The sequence below is a fragment of the Podarcis melisellensis genome (genome assembly GCF_964234715.1).
Source record: "Podarcis melisellensis genome assembly, chromosome: 12".
NCBI classification, from domain to species: domain Eukaryota; kingdom Metazoa; phylum Chordata; class Lepidosauria; order Squamata; family Lacertidae; genus Podarcis; species Podarcis melisellensis.
In genome coordinates, this window is record NC_138544.1 from 47,913,182 (window position 1) to 47,930,295 (window position 17,114).

Sequence of the window (17,114 nt, forward strand, 5' to 3'; positions counted from 1 at the left end):
TCAGCTTCAGTACTGTTTATGGAATGTTCTACTCAGGAAAAGCTCACCTGGTGCAATTCTCAGGCTTGTTTTCAACAGCAATGCCCTTTAAATGTTCCCAACCTTTTAAAAATGGCTAGTTAGCTGCTGTGGGTATTGTGCCTTTATCCCACCATTTCTTCTAGGAAAAAGGACACAGTTTTCATGCAGCACACAGTTAAACTAGGGAACTCGCTTCCAAAAGAAGTGGTGATGGCACCAACATAAAGATCTTTTGAAAAGTATTAAAATTCATGGAGAGCGCTATTGATGGCTACTGGTCATTATGGCTATTCTCTGCCTCTACAGTTGGGATGTATCAATGCTTCTGAATACCAGCCGCTGGAAACCACAGGAGAGTGCTCCTGCGCTTGAATCCTGCTTGCTGGTTTCCCACAGGCAACGGGCTGGCCAATGTGGGAACAGGATGCTGGACTAGATGGGCCATTGGCCTCATCCGGCACATTCTTATGATGTTCTATTTTTATTACAACTGTTTTTTATTGTCTCAACAGTTGGAACATATTTAAATGTCTGTAATGCTACCTTGGGAGTTTTGTTCCCTGGTGCAGGATAGAAAATTGTTTAAGAAAGGAAGAATGTTCTATTGTCAAACTAAGAATGGACTGATAAGTTAACATTCTTCCTAAACTTGCACATATGTTTACCATAACATCTGAATGACAGTTTTTCCTTGCTTCAAGAATAAAGAGAGAGATTATAACCAGCTGGGGAAAAGTAGCTTTGTGCTATTATGCTAGCATGTTTTTAAATGTTTGGGACTGCTTAAGACCTTGAGTTAAGATTATGCAAAAGTAGTAAATTGCAAAATTATTTGCCCTTCATAGTTTAAAGGCTACTTTCCTCAAGGAGAATTAGTGAGGCATCTGCTGCAACCCATTAGTATATAGACGATATGCAAACTTTCTGGTTGCACAAGCATCTTCTTTGGGTAAACTATGGAAACACAGTCACTCCTGCACTGCTTGGTAATGTCAGAAATTAATGGTCATATAGGGAAAAACTTGCTCTGCAGCTCCTTTCCACATTAGCTTTGCAATTCTCAGAAACTGGAGCAATGCTGGAAAGAACTGTGGCATAAAAAGGAGCCACAAACGGCTGAAGGAGCAAAGTTTGGTGTAGCCTTAAAATCCCACCTGTTTTCATGAAGCAGAACAGAATTCAGGTTCTGCAGAAACAAATGAATGGGTTTTTTAAAAAGTAGTATCAATCAAACACAATGCAGCAAACGCCTATCTAGGGAAATCTTGTACCAAGGCACACCTACACATTCTGGCAAGCAAGGAAGCCTTTCCCGGCAGCATTCTCAAGCAAACCAGTTATCCTTGTAGGCAAGGTGTTGCCGTGTTTTAGAAAGTCCCAAAGACCATTGCACACACTGGACACCATGCAAAGAGGAAGTTACTTGGCTCTGGTGGAAATAAAAGCATTAATAATCCAAGGAACTACAAAACTAAAGGATAACCCAAAACGAATCTAAGAATGGTTTTGTTCTCAAGGGGAATAAGCAGACCCTAAGTAAGTTTCAGCTAAGAAAACAAAGCACTGGAAGGGGGCTTAAAGACAGCGTACTAATTCTCCTAAAACCTGTCAATACTAACAGAATGTTTTCTAGCCTGAAGGTAAGCCAGACTGCTGGTGGATCCAATTGAAGATGCTGACTAGGGGTCCACACATTTTGCCTTGTCTAGAAAGGTATTATTGCCAAAGCCTGGCGGTTGCCTCGCACAGCAGTTCCAAAAGTCAGTACAGTACAAGATCAGGAGCAATGGTCTGCTCCCCTCGTCCGATGCCTGCTGAAAGAAGAACAAGCCACAACCCTTATGCTGAGAGAGCCGTGTGGCAAATGTCCCTGCCATGCTTCTGAGGGTTGAGTGCCTCCAAAGTGCAGCATAGCTACTGGGACAAGGTTCCAAACTGGAGAGGGGGCTGAATCTCACGCTTCTCATATTGCACAGTTGTGAAGATAACAACACCCTGCTCCCCCCGTCCAGCTCTAACTGTGGGAGCAAGGCTGGAGCTTGTGATGAGGGTCAGAAAACTTGAAACTTAGGAAACATTTTTCAGGGAAGGACATACAAAGGAGCTACAATACTCCCCCCCCCAATCCTATAAGAGAAAAACAGTTCTAGGAAAAGATACCGTGCATCAAGGGCTCTTGGCTGTTTATCAAAGATCTCTGCTTCCACCAGAGGAGTAAGCAAGCCAATACTTTACCTCTGACTGAGCAGCCTTTATTTAGTCCATCAGCTTGCAAACAGGCCTTTTGGAAAAGCTTCTTAACTGTGCTAGTAATGTTCATTTTTAAAATTCTACAACCTGAACGATTATCTTGATTGCCTTCACTGTCAGGGTTACTGCTCTGAAGAGACAATCATTCAAGCTTTAAACAAAAGTGCTTGTCACAGGTTTTCACCCAACACACAAGCAAGATAGTACCTAGGAAGTATACTCCCAAGGCAATAATCTGACTGCTTTGCCACTTTCCCAAACCACTGGACACAGAAGGAGATACACGTAATGTTCTAAATTTTCACCCTTTGGCACCGAGGAGGTTACTCTTCAAGGAGCTATCATAATCGGACAAAAACAAAATTTCTTCACAGTGAATGTGCAGTTCTTTTTTGATATGGCAGAAAGTGTACAGACTGTGGGTGTCATCTGGTCTCGAAAAAAACTATTTAAACATAACGCAGACACCAGCTGACAAGCCACCAAGTCTTAGCTTGCACCATCTGCCCTAGATCACTCACTCTGGCCAGGTAAGCATCTTTAAACTGTCTGCAAGTTCATGAAAAGCAGCAGTACACTTCAACACATTTTCTTATATATTGTTGCACAACTTGCAGAATAGCTATCAAACTATTTATCTTGAGAGACTGGGAGCACTATTAAGCTGCCCTGCTCCAGGTCACATGGTTGTTGCTGCAGTATTGCTTGTATATTGCAACAGACACACACATGGAATGTGTACGTTAAAATTATATATATATATACTTTTCTGTCTGAAAGTCTAAAGCTAAGGCCAGAGCTATAAAATGCAGTGTGCATGGCCAAGAGCCAATTTCGAACAGTGGTTAGAATATACGACCAGTGTCAAGGAGACCAGATTCAAATTATGAAGCTCACTGGGTGACCTTGGGCCAGCCACTGTCTCTCAGCCTAATCTACCTTGCAGAGTTGTTGGGAGGGGTAGAACCATGCACATCGCCTTGCCCTTCTTGGAGGAAAATGTAATAGTATATATATAATAATACTATGCCAATGCCTATCAGAATGGCTTGGGTCCTTTGTTTGCCCAGTCTTGTCCTGGCAACCATTTGTTGGTTTTGCCAAACAAAACAAAGACAAGTCCTGCCTACGCACAGCCATACCTTGGAAGTCAAACGGAATCAGTTCTGGAAGTCCGTTTGACATCCAAAACGTCCGGAAACCAAAGCGCAGTTTCTGATTGGCTCCAGGAAGCTCCTGCAGCCAATTGGAAGCCGTAGAAGCCCCATCATATGTTCGGGTTCCAAAGAACGTTCACAAACCAGCATTTGGGAGCCAAAACATCCAAGTACCAAGGCGTTCTAGATCCATAGTATGATTGCATTGCTAAATGCCTCACATTTCAGAGCCAGTGAGATGGGTGGCTCCTCTATCCTTTCTCACTTCTCTTGCTTGAGCCCTTACTGCCATGCCACCTGTTGCATCCCCTTCTTTCCTCTCATATTAAAGCCAGGTCTTTGGTTGGATGGAACAAAAGCAATGGAGATACAGTCTCCCCACCCTGGCTAAGGTTAGTCCTAAATTTCAGCTGGGCGGGGGAAACTGTCTCCTGCCCTTTCCCCACACTAATTTCCACTGTGTCCTTATGCACTGTGTGACAGCTAGAATATCGAGACGCACACATGGGAAGAAGCCTGTCAACAAGACGTTATAAATATTGAGATATATGGATTATAGAATTGTTGAATTGTAGAGTTGGAAGGGACTCAAAGTGTCATCCAGCCCAACCTGCTACAATGGTCTGACTCGGTATAATAAAGTTTCCCATCTTCCTAAAGATACTGTGTTCATACAGACAAACCTTAAAAAATGATAACATAGCTTTGAAACAATCACATCAATAGGAGTCAGGATTCTGAACACTAGTAACTTTTAGAATACTAAAACAGTCTCACCCATTTTCAACCATAATCAGAATAAGCAAATGCATTTGCACAGATTTCTGGCTAAAATTAGAAGGCGTTGAGTACAAAGAGCGCTCTTTGAATGAGAAAGTGGGGAGCAACGAAAACATGCACATTAGATGAAATGCAAATAGCAAAGGCATCCTATAAAAGACTTGTTCGTTCCTGATATATAGAAATACACAAAATACACAGTAGCTGCTACTGATTTGCCATTCTGTTCTCAATGCAGAAGGTTCAACCCAAGTTTTGTCACTACTTAGCATTCAAGGAATTGTTCCTGTATGTTTCAACAGGCTGTCATGTTCGACATTTGTTAATTCATATGACATCTGCAGTGATCCGTTAATTAGGCTGTGCCACCCATAATTCCGGAAACTGCTCTCCCTTTCCCAGGGCACATGCCTCTCTGGGTCTCTCACTCTCAAGACAGCCACACCAAGGAAGGAAGAAGTGCATGTGTGACTCCTTGCCCCAGGCGGCGCCCTAGATTGTCCCAGGGGGTGTCTGTTTAGCACCTACTGACCTACATTGTTCAAATAATATGCTATTATTTTGAAGTGTCTTATCCTGGCCAGCTGCCATGAACAGGCCCAAACTGCAATTTAGGAATTTTTTAACACCACACCCAACAGTGAACTTTGATCTCCATCCAAAGTTTAATTACGTGACAGTCTAGTACTTTTTACCTTAGGTACACACATCAGAAATCTAAGTCACTGGAGTGCTTTTGAGAGACTCCCACAACAGAAGATATGCTGCTTGGGAAGGCATTATTTGTGTATCCAACTGCAGCAATTTATGGGAGAAAACAGAGTTACCATGGATCTAATCTTACGTAAACGTTCTGGGACGACGCACATAATGAAAACACAGCTGAATGCCCTTTTAAGTACCAAGTGGAATTATGATTTGAGAGGCACATTAGGGCTTTGTTTTTGTCTAAGGAGGTGACTTAGATGAGGAAACCCTATGACCATGGATTCTGACCTTTGTCAACAGCTTTTGAAACCTGCACTTTATAAAAAATACTCCAAGTAAACTTCCCAAACATTTGAATGGTTTGCTCAGTACTTTTTACAAATTGGTTGCATCTCATACAGCAACGTAATGGTCCAGTCAGTACTAGAATGGGCAATTTCTTCCTTTTTTAAGCACTGCCTAGGGGCATTTTCTAATTTATATTTGTTTTCTCTGGTACATTTAGAATTATTGGGCTGCAGCCTAAGGCCAAATAAACTTAAAATTTGATTTAGCTTCTGTGGCTATCAGCACTTGCCTACGTTCAGCTCAAACTCTCTGGTGGCTTGGTGTTTATAGTGGCTAACTAACAGGGTAGTTTTTTTGCTTTTAACAAATGCCCCTTACGTCCCTTAGAAATGCAAATGGTTAAGCAGTATATTAGTGCCTTAAATAAACAAACAAACCAGTCAACGCCAAAAGTATGAGATGGAGCACATTCAAGTGTGTGCTGTAATGCATATGCCCCTTGTGCCTTGGTGTATTTTTGCCTCTAGTCTACTGAGCTGGGGAGCCAGTGGTGAGGTAGCATGAAAGTAACAGATGTCAGTGCAGATGTATGTCACAGGCAGTATCATGCACATATAGAGGTCTTATCTAACAGCCACTGGCAGCCTGATCCTCCTGCAATTCCCTTATTTTTCACCTGATCTTTCAAGAGAGCTACTGTATTGAATACACATTAGCAGGGCTAGGAAAGATCTTTATCGAACATAGTGGGAAGCCAGTGAGAGTAAACAATGCCAAGCTAAGTGAATCAATGATCTGGCTCAATAGAAGGCAGTTCCAGGCATCAATATGGCCAGTGTGAGCAACCCAATGCACAGCCTTAGGATTAAAAGCTTCTTCAAAAACCTGAATACGGTACAAATAAATTCGGAATTCTACAGCCAGCAAAATAGAAGCAAGGACGTTTAAGAATGCAGTCTGCCCTGGACAATCTCAAAACATATGCTGACTAGAGATTGTGACTCAAATTCTTTTTCAATCTGACCTTAATCATAAGCATGTAACTTAAAAAGTAACCTAAATATTCTGCTAGGGCAACTCAATGACAAGAAACGTACATGAAGATGCTACCAAGCAACTCATTATGAAGAGTGAAGGAAGAAGAGAAGTTTTGTAGGGTTGACTGTCCGTCATTTGACATGTGAAATCTCATTACAAGCAAGCTCAACTCTGAGGTTCGGAAAAGCATTTTGTATAAAGAGCAAAGTAATTGTTATAGGGAAGCCAGATGGCAATGGTGTTCCGCCAAGCATCGTAAGTAAAAAGACTAATGCAGCCCTTACATTATAAAGAATGACAGTGACCATCATAAAGAAAGATTTGAAACAGAGGTACTCCGAGTGGAGGACAGAAACCAAACAGCAGTCTCACATGCCACAGTACTACAGCAAATGAAATTAGTTTTGAATGCAGCTTATGATACATCATGGGAATCAGAACTGGGAGCAGAGAGATACCCGAACCCTGCTTGTATGGAGGACATTAGACTGAAGGTTTGGCAAAGTTTCCACCAATAAGAACTGAGAATTAAGGCAAAGGCCTCATTGTCCTATAGCACATCACAATGTGGGCACAGGTTGTAAACTATATGCAATCACTAAGATACCCAACTGCACTCTCATTTATCAATTTTCAACATATAGCATTTTTTAAAAACACTTTTGTAGATGAAGAAACTGAGGTTAAGTGACTCCTCTAGGAACAATAGCTAAGCAAGAGCTAAGCAGATTTTATGTTTGAGCATTTGGGTCTAATGTGAACCTACACATATGGTTAATGAAGACTCCAAAACATACTGGGACACAACACTATACAAGACATCAGACAAATGCCATTTGCATACAAACCAATATGTTCAGCCAGGCAGATGGGCAACAGAGAAAGCCCAGACATGAGAATGACATGTATAAGTCAATGTTTAAATCTTTCAAAATTAAACCAGACGTCTCCAAACACTCACATAAATTATACCTTTACAAAACACAACATTTTAAAGGGGACAGTTTAGCAATACCTTGTTGGAAAACAATCCCAAGGTACAAATGACAGCATTCAATCTAGTAACTAGACAGAAGACAGGTTAATACAATGTATTTAATAATAAACAATTTAGAAAATTTGGTATTAGCATGTCTCAGTATTAAATGCTTCAGCAACTGGGTCAAGTTTCAAACAAGGGGGGGGGGGATGTGTTTCATGTGCTAATGCAGGAGAAGATTGCAGACCTTGTCACCTACACACAAATACAGCATGCATTTAGTGGCCCTTAGAAACAACTTTCGAGACTTACCCAAGCTTTGAAAATAAAGGATGCCAAAGTTCTACAGAAAGTTATGATACAGCTACTTACCCACAGGATTTAAACATAGTACACATAGTAGGCTTGATTCAGACTTAGCTGCACATACACCCCACTGAAATTAACAGCACAAATAAAGTCATGCCTTTGTTCCATTGATTTCGAAGTGCAACAAAGTCTGGATCCAACAGATAAATTTCTCTTTTTCTGATGGCAGCTGTAAAATGTAGCTCATCAACTATTCTCAAGACTAGATGATCAGCTACACCAGCCAGTCGCAGCTAGAAAAACCCACAAGTGACCAAGTCAAAACTATCATTCCGTGATATAAGAGTGCCAATAGAGCAGAATCTGTAGTCAGGAAGTGTCATAGGTCAGTGGTAAAAAGCACACTGCTTGCATGCGGAATGTCCATGTTCTGCCACTCAGTGCGGACAACACTGAGGAAGAGGGACCAACACCCAACGTGTTAAAACAAGTAGGGTGGTAGGAATTAAGTATAAATCCATAACCTGCCCATTTGTTATCACTGTTGAATATTTCACCTCCAATTCCTTTTCCCATCCTACTCAATCACCCCCTCTAATAACAATCTCAGCTGATGAGTGCTGACAGGGGTTTTTTTTTAGCCAAAATGTGAGTGCACTGAGAAACAAAACAGAGCTATCAGTGGGTTTATAGGGACCCCAAAACTTGCAGTAAAAAATATTTTTTGTGAGGAAAATCCACATGAGGACGCAGCATGTTCAGCAGTCACAGAATGCTGAGTGCTTGTTAGGATAGGGGAAAACAAAGCCAGGGTGGCGGTAGAATGGAATTACCAGGAAGAGAACATGGGTGGTTGGAATACTTGTGAGTACTCCACACTGGAATAGTTTGCTGTAGGTCTCACTTCTTCCTTCTAAGTGAGAACTCAGGTGGTTGAATGCTTTATCATTTACGAAGAGAAACAGAGCCATACATAGGCAGGGGAGTGGTTTTTACAGGAAACTTTCTAGGTGTGCGGAAATATACATACTTGGAAATGAAAGGGTTTTTTATTTTAAAGCTACTTTGACAAGAACCTGTCACCTTACAGAATGCTAGTGGCAGATGAGTATATTGAGGGGGGCTCTAAATAAACTGTTAGGCAGACTGTGGAAGTCTACAAATTAAATATATGGTCAAAAGTAATTGGAACAAAAATTTCATGTCACTGAAAAAAGGGGGGGGGGAAGTAGGGCGAGTGGAAATGGACTTGTCAATCCCCTGAAATTTTACACTGCATATTCCAGAAAAGGGGGAATGGCACTGGTTTGGGGCGTTGCATAAGCAAAAACAATTACACAGCTCGGAATAGGAAAATGGTATTGTATTGTACTCGATATGTATGGCTGGAAAACTAATTACATCAATGAAGGTACAGATATATATATATATATATATCTCAGAAGATGGCACAACTGTAGACAAAGATCCACTCTGACTGCTCAGCCTTTCAAAAAAAGCACAAGAACCGCCAACTCTTCAGGAGTTGATCACTCATATAATGGACAATTGATAAAACAATCTCACTGAAAAATACTAAGCAGTCAAAACACTTAACTGTCTACTAGTGTGCAGTCTTCTAATTGATTTTTTTTGTATCTTCAATGATGATGACATTAGATAGATATATATAGATAGATAGATAGATAGATAGATAGATAGATAGATAGATGATAGATAGATAGATAGATAGATGATAGATAGATAGATAGATAGATAGATAGATAGATAGATAGATAGATGATAGATAGACGGACGGACCATGTTTATACTCTGGGTCTTGCAACTGTTCTTGCTTTGGCTTCTAAGGACCTTCATTTTTATTGTTCTTTATCTTGGGGAAGTGCATGCCATGAAGCAAACCCCCAGGAAAGTAAATGAGCACCTTTTACCCTTTCCAGACTGGAAACAGGTAAACTGAATTTTTTGTGGATGCATGGAGTGACTAACAGGTTTCTGTTGGGCTAAAAACAATACACCCAACCCCCAGGCAAGGTCTGGATTTATTCTCACAAATGCTAAGCAGTAAGAACCACATTTCGCCAGATCAAATTTAACACCTTGTACATACAGACAACACAAAGTGTAGCTTGGCTTGCAATACCAGAAAGGTTAGCAGCGAAGAGTTAGATTTGACATCCAAATGACTAGCTGCTGCTAAATATGATGCAGCGCATTTGGAAGAGATAGAACTGCCAGGCAAGTTGATATACAGGGGCTGTGTGCATTCTATGATCAGATTGCGCAAGTACAAAAATCATCTAGCACAGAATCCAGCATCCTGAAAATCTCAGCTCTTGATAGGCTACAAAGTATGAGCGGCATGTCTGTCAGTGATGCAAATTACATGTTTTCTCATAATTCCCATAGGATTATGCCCCCACCTGAAGGTTGGTGGTGAAGGTTTTGCAGATAATACATAGGTTTGATGCCTGGTGAAGTCTCATGAGATTTCAAGTGATACAGGAGAGGGCTTCAAAATAAGCAAATATGTAAATTTTAATTGCAAGGCAGGATGCAGGATGTTGACAATTCTTGGCACACAGTTCTGATTTTCAACCACAGTATATACACAGCCCCATGTTTGCCTGCATAGAACCATTCCAGCAAAAGCACCCATGTGGCAAGTTTAATAATAAGCTACAACTAGCACTGTCAATAGTTTTTAAACTGTGAATGTTGAGAAGGTACCAGGGGCTGATTCTTCAATGAAAGTAACCTATTAATGCTCTCCTTTAGCAATTTGGATGGAATTTATGAGGAGTGAAATGAAAAATGCACAGGGCATTTTTCAGTTAAAGGCTTCTGTTTATAGCTAGTTTGATTAGCCTTTGCTAACTCAGTATCATTCACCCTCATCATTCTAGACTGATGTTTCCCAAAGAGAACAAAAATAAGAAATGAAATATAGATCATAATGGGTTACTGATTAATGAATTCTGTGTTAAAAATACATTTGACCTTTTCTCATTCCTTTGTCCCACATGCCCTAGAATGGCACTTGGCCAGGGGCACTGTGGAGGATGCAAAATGGTGGTCAGTCTGTCAACATGGCCATTGCTGCTGCTACAAAAGTGATGGGGGGGGGGACTCAGGGGAAAAGAAACTATGCTACAGCCACTGCTAGTGGTGAGCTCCACATCCACAAGGAAGTGCTGGAGAATTTCGTCTCCCAATGAAGGAGTTTGGTGAAATGGTCCCCTCCCCTCTTTAATTACATAAGTACAGTCAATCTGGAGGACACAGCCCAAGATATATGAACATGTGCCAACCATTGAGAGGTTTACATTAGGAAGGGCCTTAAAAGGGTATGATCATAGAATCACAAAATTGCAGAGTGGGAAGGGACCCCAAGAGTCATCTAGTCCAATTCCCTGCAATGCAGGAATGCTGCTTTCTGTAATTTGTAGGCAGGATATCCAAAGCTAGACTTATGGTTAGTTTTAGAAATGGATACAAAGTGCACTTGCACGTCCTAAATTAATAGGTACTGACTTTCTGCTGAAGTTATATAGCACAGTGGCTAGCCTACAGTCCTTCAGATGTTATTGGACTACAACTCCCATCAGTCCCAGCCACCAGGAACAACAATGGGATGGGAACTGTAGTCCAACAACTTCCAGAAGGCTACAGTAGGAAACAACTTCATTACAACTAATGATGATCTAAAGGTTTTAGAGCAAAGCTGCCCTGATAAAGGTTTACCTTCCTCTTTTTCTCCCACACTTCCAGTGTGATCCTCTGTCTCGTAGCTTAATTTAAATAGGTTTCACTGGAGCCTAGCTTATACCGAATAAGGGACTCGCCCATGTTCTTATCCAACTGAATGGCAATCTAAAAAAATGCAACACTTAAACTGAAAAACAAATACATGTTTCCTATTTTGCTTTTTGCAGCCATCTACTGTTTCAGGAAAAAACAAAAAGCATTGCTCACTGAAAAATAATGGTTAGAACTACATTTATGTCAGTTCACAAAAAATGAATTTAGGCGGTAATATCAATCTCTGATGTCCTGCTTGAGCAATGAGCTTCGTGAAAATGGAACTTAACTCTTGCTCTCCCCACACATTCTCAAAATCTGCTTCAAAAGGTTCGGGGAACTCTCTGGCGCAGATGGGGGGGTTTGCAGGCAGAGGGGGGGGGGAACAATTGTTTCACATCCGCTGGTGTGACATTTACCTAATCCAGAGAAATAACACTTGTCTAGTTGAGAATGTTGTGGTTAATTGTTTAGTGGCACCCAATTCCTATATGGGGAAACGTTTGCAAGGAAGAAAGTCTGAAGTAAGCAGGTACTGAAAAGCAGAGTATAGTTATTATCCAAGTTACACAGGCGCACAAAAAAAGCTACAAATGTTACCCATGAAAGAATGCACCACAAACATCAGCATTTATTCATTTTTTAACGTTTTAGCAAAAATGACAAAGTACCCAAGCTCACTAGTTTTAACTTTTGTTAGCCTAGGCTTAAACATTACACATTTAGATGTCAAAACTGACTAAATTGCCAGCATTCATGCACAACTAGAAAACATCCTTAATTCGTTTAAACCAAAAATGCACCATCTGTAACATATTAACATTATTTCACTACTAAATATTGAAAGCTTGAAACTAAATCTGCCTCAGAAATGTTAAACTTCACAGTAGATTTAAACTACTAGTTGGCTCACATATCAAACAAACAAACAAAAAAATCAAAAAAAGCAGGATTCATGCTAATGTTAGTGTACAATTTTGCCCTAGCGCTAATGCAGGGTAATTGTCCACCTAGAATCAGGTTTAATAAAAAGCAAAGTGCATACAGAAATTTACAACAATTTTAAGGACAAAAAATGGTCCTATTCATGTGGTCCCAGCAAATAAACGCAAAAGTCTGACAGTATCATGAGCTCCGATGAGCCGTTTATAAATACTTTAGATTACGTACAGTATAATGAAAAGAGTTCGTTTGAAATCTTCAAAAAAATGTTCCTGTTAATCCTCAAAGGGTGCTTGTTATAGCTTAACATTTCTGTTAAATGCGTGCGTTGAATTACTTGTTATCCAAGCGTAGCAGCTGCTCCTTACCATTTACTGTTAAAGACTTTAACTGGCCATCTTCTTCAACTTCTACTCTCTCTTGTCCATTCTCAACAATTCTGCAGGATAAAAATCCATTTAATAGTCTTTTCTGAAGTGTGTTTTTTTTAAAAAAATAACAACCAGTTGGCACATGGATATCTTGTCCATAAAGTGATTACCACTGATTGGCATCAAATAGCAGCAGCTAAACTGGAAAGTTTCATTTTATGCAAAAGCTTAGAACAATTCTGACTGCTTATGGAAACTGATTATGAAATCCTGTGCCACCATTTTAGCACAATTCCAATTTCAGCCAGATCCGACATCACAATTTCACATATTTATCACATCTCTAATCCACTAGGACTGGACCTTTGGCACCTCAATCACAGCTAATTCAAACACCACTAACACCACACTCAAAACTTGGGAAAATGAGAGGCAGCAACCTGAAAACAGAGAAGCTAAGCTTATTGGGAACTGAGTGTGTCACTAATGTAAACAGAGTATATACACACTTTGAAGTTACGTAATTCTGCCTAGTGAAAGCATTTGTTTCCTTCCTTTGGCAAGTAATAAAAAGAGAAGCAATATATTTCTATAATTCTATGTCTTTAAAAATCTATTAAGACTACAGAAAACCAGTTACATAACTAACCTACTGAGAAATGTGAATTTAGATCACTGTACCTCTTTGTAGTAATTTTTCTGCCATTAACTATTTTAGTTGAAGTCGATACAGATTTGAAGCTGCCCATCCCGGTGCCACCAAACGATGTGGAGGAGAATGAAGTAAGGCCCCCATGTCCCAGAGAACCAAACGAAGTAAAACCTAGTAAGGGAATCAAAGTGTCAGAATGTACTTGACCCAAGGCAAAAAAGGGGTACATCTCCCCCCCCCCCAAGGACCAACAGTTTTTCACTCCTGCTTTTTCCACAGATTAATAAACTCAGTAAAATTCAGAACTGATTTGTCAGGCCACTATGTGTAACCACGTCTATTAACTTCATATACCAGTTTATATCCTGATTCTAGCAATTTTAAACAACCACCAATCTCTTAAATTTAGCTGTAGTTTTTCCTTAGCTTTCGATGCTCCAACTCAAAATGAAGTTTGGGTCCTTGATATGATATTCTAATATAATGATACTAAGAAATTTCATTAACAGTAAACCACATGATGTATTGCTTGTGAAAGTTATGTGATTCACTGGTTTAAACCTATGCTGGAAGCCTTTTGAAGACCTGAAGACAGCATAATGACACATTTCCTAAAAGCTAGCTGGAATCCAAACTGTAATTTTATTTTTATGATGTAAACCACCCTGTGCTCTTCAGAGGAAGGGTGGTATATTATTAGTATTAGTATTAGTATTACTAATAATAGTTTACCCAATGTCACATGGAAAATCACTTTTGAAACTGATGAACTTTCCAGAAAACAAACTACAGGCGAGTTCAAATTCAAGCCTTTATGTGCATCTAAAATAGCTCTGGATTCAGAACCATTTCCTTTCAGTTGTAGCTCAGGTGAAGGGAATCTGTGGTGCTCCAGAGGTTGCTATACTACAACTCCCACCAGCTTTGGGCAAGCACAGCCAATTTTCAGGGATGATGACTCCCAAATTTTCATGTTTTAAACTAGTGGCTCATTGAACAATCCTACCATTTACAGTTTAAACTTCGCTGTAATTGGGAAATTGTCTACATTCGCTGATTAAACTGAATTTAATTCACCTTACCCGTATCAAATGAAGAGAAACCACTCCCAAATGCAGGAAATCCACCAAAAGCGGAGAAAAAGGATCCACCACCTCTGTTCCTATTTCCACGTGGCCCTCGCCTATTGCCAAAGAAGTCATCAAAAGGATCTTCTGCAAATAAAAATAAAGTTTTAAAAATCATATACCGGTAAACTTCAGTACTAAACACTCTAAGTAAGGTACAAAATTAGTGATTTTTTAAGTATTAAAGACAACCAAGCCAGTGCTTGCTGTCTACTTGCAATATCACACACTTTCCATCTTTAACAAACATTAGTTCTCCAACTGGCAGATACATGGAGCAGTCTCTGCTTTTCAGTGCAACCTTATGCACGTATACATAGAAGTATATCTCATTGTGTTCATGAAAGTATGCACAGGCTTACAGCCTTTGTGATCTTTTTCTCCCTATCGGAAGGGATGCAGCTGATTTTGTGGAAAGGATTAATGTCACTGCAGGTAGTTCATTTTTAATTCATCATTGCCATTTAGTGAAATACATTATATATTCAAAATCCTGAAAGTATAACTACTAAACTCTGTTAAAGGAGATGAATCTGGTTTTCTAGATTCACTTTATCTTAAAAGCCTTCACAAAGACTACAGATCATAATAGAGCATTAGAAAACCCACAATGGATGTGCTTGAAGGAACCAAGCAAGAAAATTTCTGGCAATGTGAAGTTAAAGTAGTTGGCATTTTGAAAGCTCAATGGTGATTTTATGTGTTGCATTATCTCTTAAAATTGAGGGCTAGTCTTTCCTCTCTGAAACCAGATCTATTGTAGAAGCCGTGTCTTCCCGAAATAAACTTAAATGGCCCATTACATCTGATTGTGAGCGTATATGAAATCCTTGAGTACTACCTGAATGCTAAAGTTATACTCCAAGAACTTTACCACAGTCGGTACAAGTTAAGTTGTATCAATATGCATGAAGTGTTGGAAGATGCATCAAGCAGACATATGAACTATGAACATACTAGGAATAACAAACAGGAATTGATTATATATTGCTGTAACTTTTTTAATTAAAAAACAAAAACCATTTTAGTGGCACACGCACCCATTTTGATAGGGGAAGTATTTTCACGAAACTTTTGTAAAGTAGTGTTTTGAAACTTATGTATATGCTATGCTAAGTGGCATTATTTATTTATTTCATTTATATATTGCTTTTCTGCCAAAGCATCCAATGAAGCTTACCATTTTAAAATAATAAAACAAACAAATGGTGTAAATTATATGTTTGTAGGTGCTTTGAGGTGTTTTTTCTACAATCAAGTGGTATATAAATGTTGTTATGCAATATATAAACAATTTGTAAAAAGTGAGTTTTCAGTCCTTGCAGATTTTTAAGAGGAACATATTATTATAAAATATGAACAAGGCCAAAGGGGAAAAAAACAGGTTAAGAAATGGAATTCAACAATTATATGAAGATGAATGGCTGAACATGGAAGGCTGGATCCAGACTACCTTAGCTGAATCAGAGTCCCACTGAAATTATGAAACATTAGGCAATGAGTTCAACAGGACTAACGTGCAACCAACAATCTAGATCCTACCCAGAATGCATAGCATTTACATATGCACAAAACCCAGGAATCTTTTGACAGAGGAAAAAGTCTGTGTGCCAAGTCAAAAGTACCCTGTGGCACAGGAGAAACTTGTTGCTTCCACATGTATTATGTCACTCCAGTTAAAATGCAGTTTTCCAGTATCAGTAGCATCTATTTCCCCAGCTTCAAAACTTATCTAAATCAAAGAGTGCCTGAGAACAAGTTCCAAGCTGGATGCTATATATATATATATATATATATATATATATATATATATATATATATATATGCAGGTTTTGGTGTCCTCGGGTGTCTTCCCGTGTAAAAGTTGGGGTGTCTAGGCGACGTTTCGACGAGGTCTCACTCGTCATCTTCAGGCTGGTGCTTTCGGCTTCTTGTTACTGGAACAGAGCAGGATCTCAGTGTTTGAGTTCCTATAAATACTGTTGAGGGGGTGTGGTGTATAGCCTCCAATGTTCTGGGCAGAGAGGAAGTTCCCAGGCTAGTGTGCCTTTTCTTCTTTTGTTCCTTAATTACTTGAGGGATATCTTGAGTGATTTCTTGAGTGATATCCTGAGTACCACTTAGGTGGGTCATTAGGTGTGGATTAGTTGCTAAAGTCTTTGTGTCTTGACCTCTTGAACTTTGTGAAGAGTTTTTCTGAGAAGATGGCTGTACTGCACTTAGTTGTGCTCTGGTTTGGCTTCGTGTATAGGGGCGAGCTGTGGTTTTGTGGCCTGTGTCAGCCAGATCTGTGTAGGGATTGCAGGGGGGTGCAGCATCCGGAGGTGCCACCATGGTTTGGCTACTGGATGGTGTCTGTAATTTATCTGTGGAGAGGGTCTGGGTTTGGGTCTGGTGTGGTTGATTGGTGATAGCGTTCTGTGTGCCTCTGGATCTGGTGTCAGTTTTTGTGGGGAGGGCTAATTTCCAGATGTCTGGCAAGCGGGATGTGTCGTCACGCTTGTTCATGTTGTGAGGGTGTTTCTCTATCTCGATGGCTTCCATGATTATTCTCTTGTGGTGATGTTCCATGTTAAAGAGCAATTTGGAATCTGCAAAATTAATTTCGTGTCCTGTTTCTTTCATGTGTTGGAAAAGAGAGGAAGTTTTTTCTTCTTTTTTGACGGCATTCTTGTGTTCTGCGATACGTGC

At 39.9% G+C, this 17,114-nt stretch overlaps 1 protein-coding gene across 2 annotated transcripts in view; it reads right to left on the reverse strand.

The window, feature by feature from the left end:
* DNAJB6 (DnaJ heat shock protein family (Hsp40) member B6) overlaps positions 1 to 17,114 on the reverse strand; it is a 62,604-nt gene that overhangs the window by 22,553 nt on the left and 22,937 nt on the right. Inside the window, exons 6-8 of one of the 2 annotated variants that reach the window (XM_081882684.1) lie at positions 14,379 to 14,510; positions 13,326 to 13,467; positions 12,642 to 12,712 (exon numbers count right to left, since the gene is read on the reverse strand). In XM_081882684.1, coding sequence (XP_081738810.1) covers positions 12,642 to 12,712; positions 13,326 to 13,467; positions 14,379 to 14,510 — 345 coding nt within the window. Of the gene's footprint in view, positions 1 to 11,942; positions 12,713 to 13,325; positions 13,468 to 14,378; positions 14,511 to 17,114 lie in introns of those variants that run through there. The other variant, XM_081882685.1, reaches the window with a different exon arrangement.